The sequence below is a fragment of the Lissotriton helveticus genome, chromosome 12 (genome assembly GCF_964261635.1).
Source record: "Lissotriton helveticus chromosome 12, aLisHel1.1, whole genome shotgun sequence".
In the NCBI taxonomy this organism is placed as follows: Eukaryota; Metazoa; Chordata; class Amphibia; order Caudata; family Salamandridae; genus Lissotriton; species Lissotriton helveticus.
In genome coordinates this window covers 146,797,701-146,816,282 of record NC_136073.1, presented here as the reverse complement: position 1 = coordinate 146,816,282, position 18,582 = coordinate 146,797,701, and the positions used below count along the sequence as shown (strand labels likewise).

At 44.3% G+C, this 18,582-nt stretch overlaps 1 protein-coding gene across 1 annotated transcript in view; it reads left to right on the top strand.

Annotated features, from left to right (window-relative positions):
- LOC144797976 (polyunsaturated fatty acid lipoxygenase ALOX15B-like) overlaps positions 1-18,582 on the top strand; it is a 193,081-nt gene that overhangs the window by 24,533 nt on the left and 149,966 nt on the right. The window contains exon 3 of the mRNA XM_078668780.1: positions 2,363-2,447. Coding sequence (XP_078524906.1) covers positions 2,363-2,447 — 85 coding nt within the window. The remainder of the gene's footprint in view (positions 1-2,362; positions 2,448-18,582) is intronic.

Genomic DNA, 18,582 nt, shown 5'->3' with positions numbered 1-18,582 from the left:
TGACAATATCTTTGGTTCTTGCTTCTTTCTGCACCTTTCTTCCTCTTTCTGCACTTTTCTTGCCTCTTTCTGCATTTCACTTGCTTCTGTCTGTGATCTGTATTCCTCTTTCTGCGCCTCTCTTGCCTCTTTCTTCACTTCTCTTGCTTCTTTCTGCGCCTTTCTTCTTCTTTCTGCATACCTCCTACCTATGTAGGCATAGTTAGAAATTAGCATTAAATAAACAAAAGAAATTCGCTGAAAACCCCCCCACAGATTTCAGGTACATTATAGTTAAAAATTAGCACTTAAAAACCTTAGAAATTCAATGAACAAAACACAGGTTTCAGGGACGTTATAGGTAGAAATTAGCATTTAAAAAAACATTAGAAATTCACTGAAAAAAACACAGGTGTCAGAGATGTTATAGTTAAGAACTAGCATTTAAAAAACCTTCAAAATTCATTGAAAAAAACAAAAGTTACAGGGGCGTTATAGGAAGGATGACATTTCCCTCGCACAAAACTAGAGAAATTCATCTGTTTTAGTTAGCTGAGTTAACTATAACTCGTGCCCCAGGAATGCCCTGCTGTGCAGTGACATCACTGATGACATCTCAAATTGCATCACTCATGACATCAATCTTCTACAATATCACTTGTAAGCCATCACTTGCATATGAATGCTAGTGCATAGATTTTGAGATATTTGTTACAACTCCCCCATGAATTGATAGTGGGGTCCAGTTACTCCAGAAAGGATACTAGATGGCTTGCTAGGGTGCTACCAGTGTACAAGTAAGGACTTATTGGACATTGGTTATAAATGAATTGTTGTATTCTTCTCGTTTTGTTCTATATAGCATTTCAAGCCCATCACTTTGCATTCATTTGTATTGATTTCCTAAATATCAAGAAACTAATTTAACTCAAAAGAAAACCCCTAAACTTAGATCATGTCCTACACCAAGACCATAAAAAATCATGCCCTGCACTATCTCTGGAGACTTTGTAAATGGTTTCCATATTTGATTATTCTTAAAGAAGCCTCTATGCCCTGAAGGAAAAGGCTGAATTTGATGCATGTAAAACATGTACAATATATTTCAAGAGTTTTGGTTTGATTGTTGTAGCAGGGAAAATCTTCAAGCACTTAACGACTACTTGAGATTGGCTGCAGCGGTCAAACTTCTTTAGCACCACAAATTCTTGTCTTTCTGCAGTTGCTTGTGACAGACTTTCCTGTGAAGAACAGGTGAACTTGTTAGTCATTCAAATGCACTGAAAAATTAATCCTGTCTTTTCAGACCAAACATTTAATTGGAATCACCTTTTCAAAACAATCTGTGAAAGGGAGTAAATGACTACCTGATCAAAAGGGAATGCAAGGGCAAAACGTTTGGGAGAAGTGTCTTGGGAAATCCTTAAAGTTGTCGAATGAAGGGTGTTCTGTTCTCGTGGGTTACCTGGGAATGTTGAACGCCTGTCTGGGTTTACAACTCATTAAATATTCCACTTTGGAACTAGTAAAAGCAAATGCCTTGGTCACTGGGTTGATGGTGCTCCATAATCGGCATCACTGCACTGCTGTAGACCTGTCACCATGTTTCATCCTTTTCAATAGTCATTGGTAAATCCGGAGGGTGGATGATGATTGGATTTGTGACTGAAAAACAGTGTATGGACAGTTTCTGCAAGTATTCTGAGTCTGTGCCCCACATGGATTCATGGACTCAAGATAACCTTGGATTTGAACCAAAATTCATCTGGAAGCCAGGGAAGAACGTTCAGGGAGAGCTTGATGTTTCATCATTTGTTGGAGTTAATAAATCATTTAAACTACCTGAATTTGTAGCTTGACAACAGTGTTCAAAGAATCTTGCAAAGTTGATATTGCATTAGTCCCATGTGCTAGGATCAGAACTCTTGTCAACGCCATGTTACGGTCTATTTGAAGTACTGGAATACTTTTTGTTTATGAGGATTTGTAGATTGGTACCACTGACTAATTTGTTGTCCTTGTATGGATAAGAAAGAGTCTGGAAGGGGTGGTTGCATGGAGATTTGGAGGGTCAAGGAGGAACACATTTTTAGAGTAAAATGTATCCTTTGTGGTTTTTCTTCCCAAGGAAGATGGCAGAAAGCTAGTAAACAAGCTAAGCATGAACACTTTATGGAAAGGAAATGTACCGTAACTTCAATGTGTAGTCCTATTTGTCTCTACCTGCGGCAGGTTAACATCACCTTAATCAGATCTTCTTTCTTGCATTTGATAGGCATCGCATTATAACTCGTGTGCATGTTATTGTTTTCCTTTGATATTTTTCATTTCTTCAATGAAAGACTTCTCTGAACATCACTCTTCTTTTTACCTTTTTGAGCAGCTACCCTTGCCTCTGCAGAAGTTCACAACTCTCTCCTCTTAAAGCAGAGGGAAAATGAGCTGAAAGAGAGACGAGAGACATACAAGTAAGTTATCCTATGTTATGTGAACTTATATAGCACTAAAACTTTAGCAACTGAGATACGAAAATCTACCTTCCTGTAGTTGATAGGACATACTTATACAGTCAGCACTTTATTAATGACAGTTTATACAGACAAACTAACATAAGGAATTTATGATTTAGCCAGTAGCATTGAAGGGAAGGTTTGTTTTCGATTGTGGGGGTGGTGGGGGTTCTTTCTTCAGTGAACAGTGATAATCTTTGGTATTGAACAGTTTCCTCTATGGGTGATCTGATTAGTTGTACAACAAGAACTCAGGTCACTTGCTTTCATTTTTCTGAGAGTCACCCCCCCTGCATTGTTACTGTTCCCACTGCATAATATGTATGGAGTTTCAGAAGGGCTATCCCTAGTAGAAACATTTAAGGGGCACTGCAATCTTACAAATAAAATAATAGGGTGATGGTGCTGATCTCACAATACCACAACTTAGGTACCGAATTCCCCTTTTCCTCTTTGGGAAAATTTTCCCAAATATACCCTTTGACACTTGCCTTAGTGTTCAGCACTCACCCCAGTGAGCTTTGTGTTTTAATAAGCACCTCTACATAGATATAAACATACATGCATATATATAAGCAATAGGCACAGCAGAGGCACACTAGGCACAGCAGAGTCACACTGACCTTTAGGGCAGTCTGGCAGAGCCTAAAATGCTGATCTGAGAGTTTAGTTTGTGGGGTGTTTATGTTTTTTGGAGGACTGTTTGTGGGTCTGTTTTTAATGTCTGCTGGCCGGTGTTGGTTGTTTATGACTAATTACCACACAAATTGCATGCAGAAAATACAATGAATTAAGTTTCCCATACCTTGCAAAACACCTGTGCAGCCTATCTTTGCAAGTTTAAAACAGCTATCATTTGTAAATGTGGGCCATGCTTAGCTATCTGATTCACTAAATGGAGCCACTTTCAATCCAGTGCCCTGACCAATGTTCTAACTTACTCTGTCCCCGGTGCCTGTTGAGGGTTGTCTATTAGAATGTTTTAAAGGACTGCTGTTTCAGTACTGATGCAATATTTGAAAACTAAGTGGCTTATTCATAAGCATCTGGTGTTACATTAATGCATTTTGGTGCTGATGTTTGCAGGACCATACTAACAACCATTAGTTATGCAGGTTACAGCTCCTCCAAACACTTTAATGTGTGGCAAGAGCTGCAGATTTAATTAAACAAAACCATCCAGTGCTTTTCAGCTTGCTCTATGTGCTGCCTCAGGACATTACCAGGCTAGTCACCATCGACCCTACTCAGGCATCTCCATCTACAACCAGAAACCATCCAGGCGAGTTTTAAGGCATGGGCAATGTGGGCGCTGGCCCAGGACCACTTTCTTTCAGGGGACCCCCAGATAGAGCCGTACAAAAGGGGGTGGTGATGGACGGAGCATCTGAATCAATCAAACACTCACACCCAGTCAAAGGATCTGGGTTTAATCCATCACCGTTCTTTAGCCCACTCTGCCACCCCAGTTCAGACATGGCTATATGCAAATCGGTCTGACCCTGTGCCTCATGGGAACAGTCCATCCCGAACTGCCAAACCATGTCTTCCCTGGACCGGAAACAAGCTTCCGAGGACCGGTTTCTGGCATTCCAGCCGTCTTCAGCACGGCTTGCTTGAATCCAGTGGCAAAGTGAGCAAGGGACTCACGTCTGAGCATACCCTGCCACACTTATGGCGGCCAAAAGTGGTACAAAAGGGGGTGGTGATGGACGGAGCATCAGAATCAATCAAACACTCACACCCAGTCAAAAGATCTGGGTTTAATCCATCACCGTTCTTTAGCCCATCTGCCACCCCAGTTCAGACATGGCTATATGCAAATCAGTCTGACCCTGTTCCTCATGGGAACAGTCCAGCCCGAACTGCCAAACCATGTCTTCCCTGGACCGGAAACAAGCTTCCGAGGACCGGTTTCTGGCATTCCAGCCGTCTTCAGCCCGGCTTGCTTGAATCCAATGGCAAAGTGAGCAAGGGACTCACGTCTGAGGATACCCTGCCACACTTATGGCGGCCAAAAGTGGTACAAAAGGGGGTGGTGATGGACAGAGCATCTGAATCAATCAAACACTCACACCCAGTCAAAAGATCTGGGTTTAATCCATCACCGTTCTTTAGCCCACTCTGCCACCCCAGTTCAGACATGGCTATATGCAAATCAGTCTGACCCTGTGCCTCATGGGAACAGTCCAGCCCGAACTGCCACACCATGTCTTCCCTGGACCGGAAACAAGCTTCCGAGGACCGGTTTCTGGCATTCCAGTCGTCTTCAGCCCGGCTTGCTTGAATCCAGTGGCAAAGTGAGCAAGGGAATCACGTCTGAGCATACCCTGCCACACTTATGACGGCCAAAGCAGTACAAAAGGGGGTGGTGATTATCATCGATGAAGTCTGCAAATGTTTTTTATAAAACATATAAAATCAAGTTAAGAAACTCTCAGTTTCAAGTAAAAGTGCACGCATCCAAGGGACTGACCTGTCTGACCTACATAGTTTTCTAATCTTTTCAATATGGCACCTAATTTGTACAGGTTTTTCAGCCCTCTTTCGATTGTTAGTATGTACTTTTAAACGGCTGTTCTCGCTGGAACCAGTATGCGTAAGAAAGGCCTTGAGGCCAAAATGCATTGCCGAGCTGTCTTATTTCATCTCATTAAATGACAGATTTTCCAGAGTCCTGAGTGCTCGCTCGTTTTTTATGTTCGATGAGATTGTGATTTTGCAAGTAGGTGGATACTGTACCCAGCACCACGCAAAGCGCCTGTAGGGCATATCAATTAAGGCAGAATACTTAGAAATGTATATCTAGAGCACTTGACACTTTATAATGTTTTGCACGTTGTAATCCTTTCCAAGGTCAGTGTACCTTCTACCTGTGTTAAGTAGGGCAAAAGTTACACAACATCGAGCAGCCTTAGAGTTTCAACAAAAACTCCCCACAAAAGAGGTCCATTACGCACTTCTACATTTTATAAAACAGCAATTGCATGCCTTATAATAAATAACTGTTTTATGATTTGTAACTTAGTCGATACATACATTTTATGTAATGTATAACATTTGCATGTTAAATTGTTTTATTCCTTTAAAACCAGTGAAATTCAGCACTTATAGTTACCTGAGCTCACCTTAACTTACGCCCTTACAAAGCACTGCTTATGACTTCACATATTACATTGCTCATGACATGGTTAGGGACATCACCGATGACATCACAAATGACATCACTGATGACAACAATTACCAGAACCACTTAGACACCCACTCTGTGATGTCATATTTTAAATCACAAAAATACATATGATCCTTCTTTTGATTCCATTTCACATCTTTTACCTAAACAGCTGTTTTTAAAATGTCGTTATGGTACCTTACCAATCTATAGCTTTTCTGTGAAATGGGGGAACAATGCCAGCATGTCTACCTTATGTTCATCATGTATGTTGGGAGTCAGAAACTGTGCACCACTTACTGTTCTTTTGCAGGGCGTATTTAGCGGGTCAAACCTGTGTGCCAGAGGTTGGGCTGTAGACAATATGAAACAATGCTAAGAATTTTGAGTTCAGATACTAGAGTATCGACCAATATCAGCTTTGGATATACATGCATGCAGCATGGTTACTACACAGCCGTCACCGCCCTAGTGTTTCAAAGCGCTTCTCGAGCAGCATCTAGGTTGTCAGGAACAATCACACCTGTGGTTGGTGCTCTCCCACCATCAGTTGTATTAAATACTGAAATTTGCCTGGATTACCACTTTATAAGGCGAGGCCCCCACTGTGGAATTTTATGTGATACTTTTCCGAAAGATCTCTGCAATTTATTTAATTTTGTCTGCAGAAGCATATTTTAGGCTTTAATTTTAGGAGAATGGATTTAATTAATATTTGTCTAAAATTTTATAGACCTTGCACGGTAATGGTCTTATGGAGACTTTGCACTTTTCATGCTTCAATGAATTATTTTTAGTGTCAACTGTGAACTTATGAGATTGTGTGAATTTATTTGTGAATTGTTTCATGGATATGAATCCCAAATAAATAGATTTGGTATGGTATATATAAATAATGTGTGTGTGTGTGTGTGTGTGTATGTGTGTGTGTGTGTGTGTGAGTGTGTGTGTGTGAGTGTGTGTGTGTGAGTGTGTGGGTGGGTGTGTGTGTGTGTGTGTGTGTGTGTGTGTGTCTATATAGCCACAAGGTCCCAGTCTGAGAGAGAGAACCCACATTCAATAGGCAAGATATTATTTTTAAATTGTTATACACACGGTAAAATATGTGTCACACATTTGGCAGTATATTGTCACTCATAGCTAATTTGATACCATAGAAAATATTACAAGTAAGCAATCTGAAAACTTGGCAGCAGTAACTATTTAGCGCTAACTTGTCATTCAGGTATTAGTAGAAAAATATCCAATCAGGAAAGCATAAAGGTATATGGAATGCCAAGGACTATTTAATATTTCCTGCTTTTGACTTTTAAGTCATTTGGGTGTGGAGGGTAAAAAGAGGAGCAGGAGGTGGCTGAAAATGGATCCAAACATATATACCAGGATATGCTATGGGTGCACAGTGCTGGTTGTTTTCAGTATGTCTGCAAATTGTTTGTACCTGACGCAGACCATTGCTGTGCACACATTTTACATAATAATGTAATGTTTGATGCATGCAATAACATGGAGGGTTGGAGTACTTTCTGTAGAGCTTGCAGCAGTGAAAGACAGAGTGCTGGTTCTAATTCATTCTCCATATTTCACTGCTGACAGAGCCTGGGATGCACATCAGGGGGAAGTAATAGTCTATGTTTCATCCCTTTATTGGGGATCAATAGGACACCCAGTTATTGTGTCCCAAAAGGGCCTCCTTGCCTATGCAACCAGGTCCGAAATATGGTCGAAAGGAATTCAATAATTGTGTGGTGGCAAGAGCTGTGCACTGCCAATGAGTCAACATACACAGCACAAAATGTGTGTGGCACAAAGTATATAGCAAGCATCTGTACCCCTCCTAAAATACTGAAGTGCTCTGCAGCACGTGTGCTGCTCACCAGGTGCACTTACACAAACCAGAGTCATTCAGGTAAATTAATTAAAAACAAGTTACACTAATATAAACGTTTTAGGTTGTAGCAGAGTGCAGCCTCCCAATACAGATGAAATATTGACTGCACATATTGCCTGTACTTTGCATTGTGTACAGAGATATCACAAATGTTCTTTTGGCTTTGAATTTTGGGTGGTTCTCAAACTGATAAGCTAACACAATTCAAATGAAAATAAATGCAAGTGCCTGGTAGATATTGGTTGCAATATTGTGACAGCATGTAAAATCTAGTCTCCAGCAGCAGTCACTCTTTAACTGTTGGACTTGGTCCTCTCTGTAGGGTCACCCCTAAACATTTTACCTTCACATTTCCTATTTTTCTGACATTGTTTTTGTTGACCTGAGGACTCTGTGTACTTTACCACTGCTAACTAGTGCTAACATGTTTGTTCTCACTCCCTACAACATGCTATAATTGGCTTACAACTTATTGTCATATTTAATTTACTGAAGCCCCTAGTAAAGTGGTAGAAGTTAGACCATAAACCCAGGGACCTGTACATTAAATGCTAATAGCGAGCCTGTAGCACTTATTGTACCTCCCACTTAAGTAGCCCCTTAAAATATGTTTTGGGGGGCATATCTTGGCCCCTGCCAAGATGGACGCATAGTTAGCAAGCTCCATGGCAGCCGTTGAGTTATCTGCTAAAATCCGAGCATTATCTAGAACAGACCAGGCGGCTAAAAAGAATCACTGCAGCGCAGGTAGGATTACTGCCTCCCGGGGCCGCGGCTGAGGTGAGTGATAGACCAGTGAAGTGCTGGCTGTGTGGAGGAGGCCTGCTGGCATGCTATGTGAGGGGGAGTGACCAACCTGGCACCCCACTTCCAGGACTTGGGGCTGTCCCGCTGGGATCGCTGGTATAGTTTAGGCTCCTTAATTGGAAGAACCGGGCCAGCCCCCTTTGCATCCTGGCCTGAGCAAGGGTGTGGGAAAGTAGCCAAGGGGTAGCGGTAAGGCTGTCATCTTGCACCACTGAGAAGAAGCGGGCTTGAACAAAGGGAGTATGTCTAGGTGGCAAAAAATTGAGGCAGTGAGTGGTGGTGCCGTCAGAGATCCGGGGGCTCAGTGATGACTCCTAAAGTGGGATACAGGGATTGAACACTTCCCCCACAAGCCAACAATTGCCAGCATCAGGAGTGTTGCACATTGGGGAGGCCCCCAGATTGTGGCTGCATTGGCAAGTTCAGGACTGCGAATGGCTGTGGCCCATTGATTATTTGATTGCGCCCGCTCGAGAGATGTATGTTCGTGGATGGTGCACTGTGAGACTGCACAGTTGAGTGGATCTTGACGATTTGTGAAGGAGCCTTGGGCAGTTCTCTGTGACCGACGAGTGTGCCTCCACCCTGGATTTGGGGCATATCCCTAGATACAGAACACTACTTTGCTCCTCTCCCCTCCACAGCGACAATGGGGGTAAATACTCAAAACTGATTATTCACACTCCTGGATATAACACCTCCAGGGCCACGTATGACTGACACTGCATCCCACCTACACTGGGGATATGTAAAGAATTAAAGGTACTGGGGCGAGGGAGAGCCTATGATGTGGACGCAGAGTGGCCAACGGTTGTGGAGTACTACACGAGAGACACAAGCTATAGCATATACAGGTGAACCCTATCCAGGGGCTTCAATGAGGGAGCCTGTGCCCCAAGCTGACAAAATTAATTAATATGCAGTTCCCAGAAATCTGTAGATGAGGATATGTAAAGAATTAAAGGTACTGGGGCCAGGTAGAGCCTATGAGCCGGACGCAGAGTGGCCAACGGTTGTGGAGTACTACACGAGAGACACAAGCTATAGCATATACAGGTGAACCCTATCCAGGGGCTTCAATGAGGGAGCCTGTGCCCAAAGCTAACAAAATGAATTAATATGCAGTTCCCAGAAATCTGTAGACGAGGATGCGCCGGCAGCTGGGAGCCTGGAGGGCACTGACTTATCCCTCAGGGCAACAATGGCGGCCATCCAAGACCTAAAGAGCACCCTGGAACCTAAAATAGGCAAGGTGGACATTGAAGTTAATCTCCTTAGAGCTGACATCAACAATATGTCAGAGAAGGTTGCTGTTGGAGAAACCAACATCAGCCAATTGCAGCCTACATCTGATATTTGGAAACGCAACTACAGTAGCTGGTCCACCAACACAGGATAATTGTGGCAAAACTGAAAGACCATGAAGGTAGGGCCCAGAGGAACAACATTAGTTCGGGTCCCTGAGGGGCCAGGGGTCCCCAGGACTGCCTATTCCTTGAGGACCTTATAGTGAACAAGTTGAAGGCCAGGTGCCTATCAAACTTTTTCTTCATCGAAAGAGCACACAGAGCACCAATACCACCGGCAAAGCCTGGTGCCCCCCTCAGAATGTTAAAGCCAGAATTTTAACTATCGTGATTGAGATGCAATCTTGCAGGCTGCTCGCTCACAGGGGGACCTGGCCTGTGGCAACTCTACAATCTGTTTCTTTGCGGACTTTACCCTGCAGTTGCAGCTCCAACGGTGCACTTTTGATAAGGTTAGAAATTAAAAAAGCAATACGGCTATATGACGCTATAGCCAGCCAAACTCAAAGTGCCGGACAATGGAAAGTCATGGCATTTCACAAAATTGGAGGAAAGGTGGGACTGACTCAAGAAGGGACAAACATCCAAGCGGCAACAGCGGAAGGAGTAGGAGAAAGGACGGCCCAGGGACTGACCTGAGGATGATCAACTGGTACCCCAAGATGACCTCTGGGAGGGGAGGCTTCCCCTGGGTGCCGCTTGACTAGCCCCCCCCCCCACCCCCCAAATGGTCACACTATGGCGTTGGTTGCTTAATCTGTCTTCGTGGGAGACACAGCTGGAGAGAGTGTCCAAGACATGGACAGTCAGTCCAGGTATTCCTGTTTCAACTGAGCCTTTAAGGCGATGGCAGGGCCCTATTTCGAACAATGGCAGCTGCAAGTGACTATGCTAACTCCTGTAAAGCAGTTACGGACACAAAATCAGTTTGAGAAACAATGGGGGGTAATGAACCACTATCTGGTTAGATAATTATGCAGCTGTTCAACCCTAGTTATTTGTAATAATATTACTTGGGAGACAGGCGCTCGGCAAGTTGGGTAATGAGTAGTTTCAGGCCTACAATACAGGTTAGCTGGGAGGGGGGAGTTTGTTAAGGGTAGATGTTTTTGCTATTACACTGCATATATACTACGTGTATTTTTGTTACAGATTTGCCAACACCAGAACTGTACAAAAGACCAGCTGGATATAAAAGGGCGGGGGAGGAGGTACTTGGCACTGTAGGGGGGATGGCAAAACCTAATCTAGACACAGAATAGATTGCCAATCTACACACGCTTTGAAGGTCATGACGTGGAATGTCAATGGTCTAGGTGATAAAATAAAATGCACCATAGTTCTACAATATCTACAAAGACAAGCCCCTGATTTGGTCCTCCTGCAGAAAAAAAACACCTCAGGGCAATCATTACAAGGTGCTGAATAGGTTTAGGTATACTCTCCTTGCGCTTGTGTGATTTACATCCTTCTTTAAAGGCATGGTCATACTTGCCACAAATGTTGTATCCTTCGTACCTGGTCGTATCTGGCAATATCTCCTGGGCAGAAGTGCGCTGCACACAGGTGTGTGGGAGGGCAATACTCTTAATATCTGCTTGACGTACATACCACAGAGACTTCACACTGATACACTTCCGGGCTCAGTGCCCTTCTGTTAGGCATTTTCGGCACTTTGATAATAGGGTGGGGGGGGGACATGAATGCAACAATAGTTCTAGAGGTTGACAGGATCTTGGCCTCTCCCCGGAGCGCCAGCTCCAAGCCCTTATGGGCCATTGTGGACACAATGGTACAGGTAGACCTGTGGTGCGACCACAACCCCATGGCACAAAACATTACTCACCCCTGGGTAGCACATGGCAGTGGCTCTCAATTAGACTATATATTTATGCACCGAACGCAGGCAGGGCAGTTCTGCAGGGCACAACATAAGGCGAGAGGCATCTCTGACCATTCCCCAGTGGTGGTACTTCTTTAGGGCCCTTGTAGAGACTACACTCTCCCTCCCAGAATACATCCCTGGCACCTTAAAGACACTGCTTTCAGAGATAAATTGAGGGACCGAACAGATCAATACTTTTCAGAAAATACGGAATCAGCCTACTTGGACTGTATCCCCTGGGAGGCCGATAAGATGGCGCTGAGAGGCCATGACCAGGCATTGAAAGGGGGAAAGAAGAAAGAGCTGATTTCCCAATATGGGGTGCTTGAGCGAGAGATTATTTCACTGGAGGCTCAGATGTCACGGGAGGAGAGTCCTGGTTCTACTCTAGGGCACCATCCACACCTCAAAGAACGGGAAATCAGGGACCTAGAGGATAACAAAGCCCACACATGTGATAGTAACGCAGCATGGACTCTATAAAGTGGGAGATAAGGCAAACAAATTGAGAAGGGACAGAGAGAGAAATTGGGTCCTTGAGATACAGCTCCTGGTAAGCGCCCATGCAAGACTGGAAAAGACATAGTAGAAGCCTCTGAAGCCTATTATGAGACACTGTATGAGTCTGTCTCCCTGAGAACAGCGGACAACAGCACTGTATCGAATGGCCTTACCTGTATTGTGCCCTAACTAGACAGGGCTTTGGACCTAGATTCTGCGAATGGGTCAAACTCATCTAGCAATACCCTATGGCAAGAATTCAGGTCAAAGGGGGCAGTATCCAGACCAATTACTTTGAGTAGGGGCATGCGCCAGAGATGCCCCCAATCTCCAAAGAACTTTGTACTTGAACTGCTTGCAGTATGGGTACTCCAAACCCACTGGTGCAAGGTATAGAGGGAGAGGGTGGCTGGGAAAAAATATTCTCCCTCTATGCCGATTATATTTTACTGTACTCTCAAAAAATAGGCCAAACAGCTCACAGACTGTTGCACATTTTCCAATTGTTTGGTAGTTAGTCAGGATCTCAGATAAAGTGGGATACATCCCTTATCTTCCCTCTGACTGGGGATGTGTCTCTCCTGACATCTTTATTTAAGTAGCAGAATCACGAGGACTGCAGAGAATTTCATAGAGCTGTATCTTCCCCCACAGCTTGAGAGATTGCAGTGTGATTTGGCTCACTGGAGGTGGCTGCCAGTGTCCCTGATGGGAAGGGATGTCCTCTTTAAGATGATGGCCCTCTCCAAAATACTCCCTATAAAATACAGCTGGAATTGTTCCACAAGATTGATAGAGAAGTTCCCACATTGCACTACATAAGTCCCAGCGAGGGATATTTGAGGGGGGCCTGGCAGTACCAGATATTTTGAGACCCTACTTGGCATCTCAACTAATAAACATTAATTATTGGGTGTTTGCAGACAATAATGAGCCCGCCTACCGGGTGGACCGATATGCCATGGGCATTCAAGGCTATCCAGCTGCGCTATACCGTAGGGGGCAGGAGAGACAGTTACCAACCCATTCGCAGATTGTGGTTCAAGCATGGCATGAGGCTGCACGATTATTGGGGTGGGGGATTCAATTAACGACAAAGACCCCGCTTTAGGACAGCGACTTACTGCAGGTTTTGGGACACTTAAAGGGGTTTCAAAACTGGGGGCTCATATGTATTACATGCCTTGGACATACATTTGGAGGGATCAGGCACTCATTACATTTGAGGCCCGGCCAGGTTACCAATTAGCTGATAGTGAAATGTTTTTTTCTTAAATTATTTATTTTCATTTCTTTATGAGCAAGTACAATGCAGGAGTTAAATGCAGAAAATAAATAGGATGCAATTAATCCACACAGCCAAGGAGTAAATAGTTATATGTTCAAAACGTGGATAACAAGAGTAGGAAGATATGGAAATTAAATACAAATAAATAGATAGAATTACTTCCTCTTCTTCCACACAGTCAGGTAGTAAATAGCTAAAAAAGTTAAAGATTGGCTAACAAGCGTGCACTCATCATCGTACCCCCTTTATTACACACATAACCATATGATACTTCCTCTCATCTAATCGTGGTCAAATAGAACATCTTAATTTTGCACGTTATCTCATAACATATTCGAGAGATCTTAATTCATATCACATGATTTCAATAGACGAATACCTGACAAGACAACGCCCCCCCAAATAAACTCATCGCATTCCTGATGAAACCCTTAGTTAATGATACATTCTTTTGACCCTGGTGGTGATGGCAGTTGACCTCGGACACTAACCCATCGTACCTTCCCTTTCCCATATTATGCAGAATTTGGAGGTCGTCCCTATCCAGAGACCATAGAGCTCTTCTTGTGTTTGTACCTGCTGCAGCTATGCTACCCATTACTCATAAGAAGGAACTTCACTTGATTTCTTCTTTTGAAGAATCAATGATATGGCCACTAGGGTTGAAATTAAATATAACTGTTTCTGATGCACCGTCAGATTAACCAGGTTACACATTCCATTTAGAGGGCCACCAATGGTTCTGATGTTATTACGAGTTGGAGCTTTGCCCCTATCCATTGGTACACTTTGCTCCAAAAAAAAACAGTAGTGGGCAAGTAAAGATTGTATGCCGCCACTCCACCTTATCCACCTCGCATCTAAAGCATAACCTTAATGAGGTTGGAAATATCCTGTGAAGTTTAACTGGTGTATAGTATAATAGTCACTTCGAAAAGAACGCCATCCTCTCTAAGTTTGCACCTCTAATGGCTTTATGGGCCCATACATTACAAGAATTCCAAGAAGAGGGTTCTATCTTACATCCAGTGATGGACACAATTTTTGTTAAGGTTGCTGGCACCACCTTGGGATACAGTTGTTTAAGCAATGTATTGTACCATTTACTGACACCCCACTTGTCCAGAGACATTAAATGCGTGGCTTAATACAGAAATTGGAAAGTCTCCTGTTTTTTCTAATCGTGAATGAAATCACCATTTTCCCAGATTTCAGGGACTGACAGTCTTTTGACAGAAAACCAATATTTGGCATTTTACTGGGATATAGCCTATTTGGTGTGTGTCCAATGCAGAATTGGCTGAAAACATATTTACCCTTAATACCTATGTTTTGGGCTCTTCCCAGTCACAGGCCCTTGCCCCACCCATACAAGTGAGGTATCATTTTACTCGGGAGACTAAGGGGAACGCTGTGGGGTGTGTGTGCCAGCACGGTGATTCCACCCATAAATATGTAGAAATGTTATGTGTTCGGCTAAATTTGAGGTTTGCAGGGGTTCTGGGTAGGAAAACGTTGGGGGATCCATGCAAGCCATACCTCGCTTGACTCCCCCCTGGGTGTCTAGTTTTCAGAAATGAGTGGGTTTGGTAGTTTCCCAAGATGGCCACCAAGCCCGGGGCCAAGACCCAGGTGACTCCCCTTGCAAAACCAGGTGATAGGTCATTTTGATCTCTCCTCAATGGAATTCAACGTTTACAATGCTGGTAATACCACGCGGGTAGGTTACAACGTGGACGTTACATCGTCCCCGTTGTTACCACGCACGGCATTACATCGCAAGTCGTTTCTACGACTTGCGGTAGATGGCGCGCAACACCAGGGAATGTGTTGGATCACCATCTAGTGGAAGTCGTAGAAAAGACTTGCGATGTAAAGCCATGCGTGGTAACAACGCGGACGATGTAACTTCCGTGTTGTTACTTACTGTGGGATAATGGATGGCGTAATAATGTCATATGTTCCACCTCAATACGTTTTGGGCCCTTCCCTGTCACGGGTACTTGACCCACCCACGCGAGTGAGGTACTATTTTTATAGGGAGACCTGGGGGAATGCTGGGTGGTAGAAAACGTGTGGATCCATGCAGATTCCAGAACTTTTCCACACAGAAATGTGAGAAAAAAAGTGATTTTATGAGCTAAATTTGTTGTTTGCAGGGGTTTCTGGGTAGGAAAACTTTGGGGGACCTACGCAAACCATACCTCGCTGGACTCCTCTGGGTTTCTAGTTTTCAAAAATCTGTGGGTTTAGTATGTTTCCCAGAATGGCCACCGAGCCCGGGACCAAAAACCCGGTGACTTCCCTTGGAAAACCATGTTGTTTTGTGATAGGTCGTTTTGATGTCTCCTCAATATGTTTTGGGCCCTTGCCTGTCATGGGTACTTGACCCACCCACGCGAGTATGGTGTCATTTTTATCGGGAGACCTGGGGGAACGCTGGGTGGTAGGAAATTTGTGGATCCATGTAGATGCCTGAACTTTCCCACAAAGAAATTTGAGAAAAAAGTGCTTTGCTCAGCTAAATTTGAGGTTTGCAAGGGATTCTGGGTAGGAAAACGTTAAGGGACGCACACAAGCCATACCACACTGCACTCCCCCAGGTGTCTAGTTTTCAGAAATGTGTGGGTTTGGTAGGTTTCCCAAGATGGCCGCCGAGGGATCATCGGGCTGACACAAATTTCCTACCACCCAGGGTTCCCCCAAGTCTCCCGATAAAAATGGTACCTCACTCTTCTGGGTGGGTCAAGTACCTGCCACAGGCAAGGGCCCAAAAACTTATTGTTGAGACATCAAAATTACTTATCACAAAACAATCTGCTTTGGCTAGGGAAACCTACCAAACCTACATATATCTGAAAACTAGAGACTCTGGGGAGTTCAGGGAGGTATGGGTTGCATGGATCCCCCAAAGTTTCCTTACCCAGAATCCCCTCAACCTCAAATGTTGATGAAAAAAATCAAATTTTTCTCAAATTTCTGTGTGGGAAATTTGTAGGATCACCGGACTGACACAAATTTCCCCCACCCAGCGTTTCCCCAGGTCCCCATATAAAAATTGTACCTCACTCGTGTGGGTGGGTACCCTTGACAGGCATGGTCCCAAAACATATTGTGACACCCACGATCAAATCAGGAAAAGTAGTTCAAGAGAGCGAAGCCCTGACTAACACCTTACGCCTAGCCATAGACAAAGTAGCCCCTGAGAGAGGAATTAGCGTGAGAAACAAAGGGAAGGGAGCACACTGTTTTAATGAGACTCTGAGGGTACAAAAGCAAAGTCTCTGCCATGCCGAGAGGAAATGGCGGAAAGCTTATGAACCAGAGCAGCTGGCAATCTATAAATCCCGACTTACCTTATATAAAAAATCTATCACTGATAGGAAGGCTGAATACTATGAGGCAAGAATCACCACAGCTCCTAATAAGCAGAAAGAGACTTTCGAAATACTGAAGAACTTAGTCAAAAAGCTGAAGTGAAAACTACAGATGCCTCCCTAGACTGCAATACCTTCCAGTCTTATTTCTTGCAAAAAGTCAGGGACATTACCGTCGAGATCAATAACACCCCAATTAACCAAAACGTTATAGTTAAACACCAGGTAACGCCACCCACTGGCCACCAACTCACTGTCTTCCCTCTACTGGATCACACATCACTGACACAACTAATTAATTATACTAAATCTGGCTCGCCTGCTGACCCCTGTCTCCCGCGGATCTTCCGAATGGCTATTCCTGGCCTAGAAAATCAGTTTCTCTCAGTACTGAATAACTCTCTGGTGACCGGCCACTTGCCCTCCAACTTGAAGGAAACATGAGTAATTCCCCTCCTAAAAAAATCGGGAGCTGACGCTGCCAGTCTTCAGAGCTATAGGCCTATTTCCCAGATCCACTTCCTAGCGAAAGTGATAGAACAACACATCCTTAAAGCTCTCTCACTTTTTCTGGAGGAACACCAACTACTCCAGATACAACAAGCGAGATTTAGAGTACACCTCTGCACTGAACTGGTGATGCTTGCTGTCCTGGACGACCTCAGAACCATGGCTGACAAAAAACAACCGAGCGCCCTGATTCTATTAGACCTATCAGCAGCGTTCGATACGGTCAACCACACCCGTCTTCTGGACCGAATAACAGCCTCAGGTCTTCAAGGGTCAGCAAACCGGTGGCTAGAATCCTTCCTAACGGGGCGGTCCCAGAGGATTCAGCTGGGGTAACGGGTATCAAATAGGGGGCCCTCAACTGCGGCATCCCCCAGAGCTCTCCACTATCCCACTCCTCTTTAACATCTACCTACAGCCCCTGGTTACAGCCCTGGCCCACATGGACTGTCTTTAACTATGCAGATGACACCCAGCTCATTTTCCGGATTGATATCTCCACCCACCCATTCCCAGGAAGCTGCACAAAATATTCTCAGATTCACCGTAAACTGGATGACTGCAAACTCATTAAATATTAACCCTGAGAAAACTGAAGTTCTGGTGATCCCCTCAAAAGGTAACCCGTGGAGCGACGTTGTTAGCCCCAGGAGCTGGGCGTTACACCCAATCCAGCCCTCGCCGTGAAAAGCCTAGGTATTAAACTGGACCAAGAGCTCTCCATGGTAAACCAAATCACCACTGTGGTAGGCACTTGTATAGGGTTGTTAAGACAGCTATGGAAACTTGTCCCCCTCCTTTCAACTACTTCCCTGCAAACAATTGTGGAAGCCACAATTGTTTCCAGATTGGACTACGGAAACGTGTTGTATATAGGCCTTCCTCAAAAGCTCATCAATAAACTTCAAGTAGTACTTAACGATGCAGCTAGGTTAATTTTTAGGCTGCCGATAAAGGGCCCATGCCTCCCCCCTGCTGTGCAAACTCCACTGGCTGCCTATCAAGCAGAGAGCGAAGTTTAAAGGCCTTTGTATTGCCCATAAAGCAATCTATGGCCAAGCCCCGGCCTATATTAAGGAACGCGTGAAGAACTATGTTCCGGCTTGCACTCTGCGATCCTCTGAGGCCTGCCACCCAGCCTCCCCTAGATGCAACACCACTTCTAAAGGGGGCAGAGCTTTTTCCGTCTTGCTCCCACAACTCTGGATTCAGCTGCTCACCCATCTGCGTAAAGAACTGCCTCTTCTCCCTTTCACGAAACAACTCAAAACGCTCCTGTTTAGGGAAGCACTGGTCACTGTCTAACCTAAAACACTGTAGAACTTTTTGATCTGCCCATGACCTCTGGCAATTCC